At 38.4% G+C, this 5,581-nt stretch overlaps 2 protein-coding genes across 2 annotated transcripts in view; both read left to right on the top strand.

Annotated features, from left to right (window-relative positions):
* Positions 1-1,820, top strand: part of LOC101315061 (LRR receptor-like serine/threonine-protein kinase FLS2-like) — a 2,321-nt gene extending 501 nt beyond the window's left edge. Inside the window, exons 2-6 of the mRNA XM_004301847.1 lie at positions 189-425; positions 540-611; positions 742-882; positions 1,028-1,105; positions 1,412-1,820. Of these exons, the coding sequence (XP_004301895.1) occupies positions 189-425; positions 540-611; positions 742-882; positions 1,028-1,105; positions 1,412-1,545 (662 nt within the window). The 3' untranslated portion in view covers positions 1,546-1,820. The remainder of the gene's footprint in view (positions 1-188; positions 426-539; positions 612-741; positions 883-1,027; positions 1,106-1,411) is intronic.
* A 514-nt stretch (positions 1,821-2,334) lies between these two features.
* LOC101314764 (probable LRR receptor-like serine/threonine-protein kinase At3g47570-like) lies at positions 2,335-3,906 on the top strand. The gene is made up of 3 exons (XM_004301846.1): positions 2,335-3,049; positions 3,212-3,409; positions 3,542-3,906. Exons 1-3 carry the CDS (start codon positions 2,335-2,337, stop codon positions 3,904-3,906), a joined length of 1,278 nt encoding a protein of 425 aa, XP_004301894.1.
* The last annotated feature ends 1,675 nt before the right edge of the window (positions 3,907-5,581 follow it).

Raw genomic sequence — 5,581 nt, 5'->3', positions numbered from 1 at the left:
TTNTTTTTTTTTTTTTTTTCCTATCCTCACTCTGTTAAGTTAATAGGCCCCCTCCGCCTCTAAAATCTGGGTATCTCTCCCAAACTTCTAAACCATTATGCCAGTTTTATTCCCCATTACTGGTCTCCTCAAACTCCTCTGCTCAAGGTGAAATTTTCCGGTCAGTTTTATTCCCCTTGAAATCTCAGGTCTCGGCCCTGGACAGGGCACCATTTTTCGGACTCGCCTCAGGCCCAGAAATCTCAGGTCCGGGCCTGCTTTCGCATTCAACAATTTGATGGGAGTCATTCCGTCATGGTTTGGTTCCTTATCCAATCTTCAAATCTTCTCCTTGTACGGTAATAAATTTTCAGGTTCTATACCAACGGCCATCTGCAACTTATCTGCACTCCAAATAGTCAGTTTGAGCTATAACCAGCTATCAGGTACGTACCAACAAATTATTTGGCTCTTATATAATCAGGTCGACATTATGTATACATTTACACTTTGACATGCATTATATTGGTTCCACTTATTTGTTTTTGACATGAGAACAGGTAGCATACCAAGAGAAATTGGGAATTTAACAACGTTGAAGGAGATCTACCTTGATTATAATAATTTCATAGGTATGCCCCTCATTAGGTGTATTTTTCATTCAATCAATTTTCCTTCTGAAAATAATGTTGAAGAATTATCTAATCTTATGAACATATGTCATGCATGGTTTGATATTTACTTCACATTTTTAACTTTTAGGAATTCCAAATGAGATTGGCGCTTTAGATCAACTAGAGATGTTGTTCGTGCAAGAAAATGTTCTTAAAGGAAATGTTCCTATGGATGTCTTTAACATGTCGTCTTTGATTACTTTGACTCTATATGGAAACAACTTAAAGGGTAGGCTTCCAGATAATATATGTCAAAATCTTCCTCATATTCAAACGTTGTATTTCAGCAATAACCAGCTTGAAGGTCCACTTCCATCGATATTTTGGCAATGCAAAGAACTTGTTGACTTGGCGTTGAATCGTAACAACTTCAGTGGAAGCGTACGTACCCAAAAATATTGGAAACGCAACTAAGTTAAGGGGAATTAATCTTATGGATAACAATTTGGCAGGTAAGTGTACCCTTCATCATAATTTATGTTTGATGGAGTTTATAACTAACATATATATTATGATATATTTTGAGGAGTGAAATTCACACTCTCCAATATATATACCTTAATCCAAAGCAACTTTATTTATTTATTTTTTTGTCAAAACTTTTATACAAAGAAAAATCACATGATACTTAAAACAAAATTAACTAAGAAATGTGTGAGTTGTAAAACAGCCCTATATTACTATATAATGTCAGTTTATGTCTAAAAAATTACATAATAGAATGTCTCTTTTTTAATTGACTATATATTATTGGGCAGGTACTATACCATATGAGATTAGTCTTCTTCCAAATCTAGTACGATTGTCGCTCGATAGTAATTATCTGAATGGTCTCATCCCAACAACGTACAATCTTCAACAGTTCCAAAGCAATTGGTATATCTCTATCTGATAATCAGCTCTCTGGCAATCTCCCAACAGATATAGGAGTTGGCCTTCCAAACCTACAAAAATTCCTCCTAGGAAGAAATAAACTGAGCGGAGTGATCCCTAAATCCATTTCCAATGCTTCTCAGCTCACTTTAATAGAATTGGGAGAAAACAATCTATCAGGCTTTATTCCTAGCTCACTATGTGCCTTAATAAACCTTCAGAAACTTTCCTTATTTGAAAATAACTTAACTTTTGACACTACAACTTCAAAAGCAAATATTCTCTCTTGCTTGACAAATCTCAAAAACTTGAGGGACTTAAGCTTCTCAGGCAATCCTTTAAATGCCAACCTTCCTGTTTCCTTTAGGAATCTCTCTTCATCACTTCAAAGTGTTTATCTATACAATTGCAACATGAGGGGTAACATTCCTGATGATATAGGCAACTTGAGCAGCTTGACAGCCTTAGCCATGTATAACAACAAATTGAGTGGATCAATTCCAGCCTCACTAGGAACTTTGAGAAATCTCCAAGCTTTGAGTTTGGGTGGTAACGAATTGCAAGGACACATCCCAGATGAACTTTGCCAACTACAATACCTTGTTATCTTAGGATTGCATGATAACCGGCTCTCTAGCTCTATACCTTCTTGTTTGGGTCACCTAGCCACTGCACTACAAATTCTAAATCTAGGGTCCAATTTGTTGAATTCTACAATACCATCTACCTTGTATGGGCTCACAACATCTTGTATGTAAACTTGTCATCCAATAATCTAAGCGGATCTCTCTCGGAAGATGTTAGTAATATGAAAGTTGCCACTGAGATATATTTATCAAACAACCACTTCTCTGGTAATATACCAAGCAGCATTGGGACTCTACAAAACTTGGTCAAACTATCCTTAGCGAATAATAAGTTCGGAGGCCTTATTCCTAGTTCACTTGGGAATTCCCTCAGCTTGGAACTTTTGGACTTGTCCAAAAACAATTTGTCTGGAATTATTCCAAGATCACTCGAATCACTCGAATATCTAAAAGTTTTGAATTTGTCTTTCAACAAATTCCAAGGAGAAATCCCATCAGATAGACCTTTCCGAAACTTCTCTGCTCAATCATTTTTGTCAAGTGGGCAACTCTGTGGTGTGCCTCAATTCCATGTCCAATCATGCAAAGCACATTCAATTAAAGCAAGCAGATCCATGTTGAAGTACATTATCCCTGGGATCTTGTCAGCAATGCTCATAGTGTCCTCCATTGGGATAGTAATACTACTCAGAAGGAAGAATGTGGAAGCTGCAAAAGAGACTACATTGTCACCTCAACTTCTATGGAGAAGAGTTTCACACCTCGAACTTGTTAGAGCAACAAATGCATTTCATGAAAGCAACTTACTTGGCAGTGGTGGTTTTGGCTCAGTGTACAAAGGAACATTTTCAGATGGGATAGACGTGGCCGTAAAGGTTTTCAACTTACAACTAGAAGGGGCCTTCAAGAGTTTCGATACTGAGTGTGAAATGCTAGGTAACATTCGTCATCAAAATCTGATCAAAATCATCAGTTGTTGCAGCTAGATTGATTTCAAAGCCGTGGTACTGAACTACATGCCAAATGGGAGCCTAGAGAAGTGGTTGCATTCTCAAAACTTGTGTTTAAACATCCTACAAAGATTGAGTATCATGATAGATGTTGCATCGGCATTGGAATACCTTCATCATGGCTATGAACCACCTATTGTTCACTGTGATTTAAAGCCTGCCAATATCCTACTGGATGAGAATATGAGTGCACATGTTGCTGACTTTGGCATCACAAAACTCTTGTGTGAAATAGATTCCATAATTCAAACCATCACTCAAGCCACAATTGGATACATGGCCCCAGGTAAAGAATCAATGCTAGGTTATCTTCCATTTTACATGCATGTCTTTCTTCTTAATTATGAGACTATTAAAGATTTTCTTTCTTTCATTATATATGGAAAAAAAAAAAAACTTACATATTTGTATGTTGTAGAGTATGGAATGGAGGGAATAGTTACTAGAAAAGGGGATGTGTACAGCTTTGGTATTGTATTGATGGAAACGTTCACCGGAAAGAAGCCAACGGATGAGATGTTTGTTGGAGAAATGAGTTTGAAGCAGTGGGTTGCAGATTCAGCATTACTTGATGTTGTGGATGCCAACTTAAAAGTGACAGAAGTTGAGGATCGTGATTTTGTGAACAAGAGGGAGAGCTTGTCGGCCATTATTAGATTAGCTCTAGCTTGTTCCGCAGAATCACCAAAAGAGAGGGTGAATATGCAAGAGGCTCTAGCCATGCTGAAGAAGATCCAGATCAAGTTTTTGAAGGACGCTTCCAGAGGTGTGGTGTCGAACTAGTTCTGTTAAGCAGCCCTTTATTTGATGCATAGCATATAATCTTGCCCTTTAATCTGTTACACCATATTCAGCTTCTGTATTCTTAAAAACTGCCAGTTAAATTCAATTTACATCAGCCTGAATAGAAAGCAGAATTTACGCTGACTTGCAAAGCGACAGACTCAAACTCACAAGACTAGCAAACGTTTGAGCACAAATTATCATGAGTGACTCCGAACTAGTCACTAATATGTACTGAAAGTTCCAATAGTTGTTGTGCACAGGCAGCACAGCATAACAAAAGATGAATAGTACTCAAAGATCACTCTATTAAGCGTCCTGATAGGCATTGTAATACTATACAAAACATTAGGACAAGCCCAGATCAAGAAAACAAAAGGTTTTTGCAGCCTCTACACTTCTTCAGTACCACAACCAGAGGCAATTAAGTCAGGTACTTGTACATTTCGCATATCTGATGACGCCCAAAACAGATACTTGTACATCTTTTATGCCTTCTAAATGATAAACCTCATTGTTCATGCTACAAACATATACTTAGAAGACTGGTCAAGCAAAGCCAATTGATCATTGAGCATACAAGGTGAAAATGTACCAGGCATTTTGTTAACGCATTGGAAAATTGAGTAATGAATAACTGGTTTCCGTAGTTTTAACAGAAAATACAGAATTACTATTCAAATGCATGAAACGAGCTAAACATGAGAACTACCTAACGAGCACTTACATGCAGAGAGCGATCATTCTTCCTCATTTCAGCTTTCTGATGAATTTTCAACCCCACTGTAACCACGATCGAAACTAGGCTTTCTTCATATTCAATGTGACCAATTGCCGTGCAGTATATCAAAACTAGGCTCTTCTTCTCCTTCTTGTTTATGAGAGATCCTTATCCTCGTTGTCTCATAGCCGTTGCAAGTCCATATCAAGGCAACTGTACAGTTCTCCATAATCAAGAGAGGCGTCATTGGAAATTTGAGTTGCGGATTTGATAACCTCAGGACTCAAATCGGATGCTGTACAGTTCTCCACGACTCACTCACCCCATATTCTCTCATGACCCAAAAATCAATGGAATCATAAACATCAATCGGATAACGCGACACACACAGACATTCTCCAAAGCAAACCCCGAGATAGCTCCTATACGGTCCCATCTTGATCGTAATTAGGCGTCCCCATTTTCCGAACTCCACCTTAGCCAAATCAAAAGCAACTGTTTCATCTGTGCCTGGCGTCCTTAGCCAATGAAGTCCCTCATTGACAAGAGTCCCCTTACATTGGTTACCGAAGTAGAAACAATGAGGGCCTTCAACACTTCTCCAAATCTGATCTTCCAATGACAGTATCTTGTATGAACTTAAACCTTCCCTCCTTCTCATCCTCCTCCTCCTCCTCCTCCTCCTCATCCTCATCCTCCTCCTTTTCCATAACATAGTTCACAACAGCTTTAAAGTCAAATGTTGCCGGTAAATAGCCAACACCATAAGCACTTAAACGCAGATTCGTGGAATAATCTAGGTGAGGTAACTCCTTTATGGAGCCAGTGAATGGGTTCCAGACATAGACACAGAAATTTTTTTCATACGCTACAAATACCAGACTGTTGCAGGAGCCGAGTAGGGTGACAAAACCATTTCGTTGGGAGGGGGATTTCACTTGTCTGAACGATGAC

This window comes from Fragaria vesca, linkage group LG5, assembly GCF_000184155.1.
Source record: "Fragaria vesca subsp. vesca linkage group LG5, FraVesHawaii_1.0, whole genome shotgun sequence".
NCBI classification, from domain to species: Eukaryota; Viridiplantae; Streptophyta; class Magnoliopsida; order Rosales; family Rosaceae; genus Fragaria; species Fragaria vesca.
This window is presented reverse-complemented; position numbering and strand designations above follow the sequence as displayed.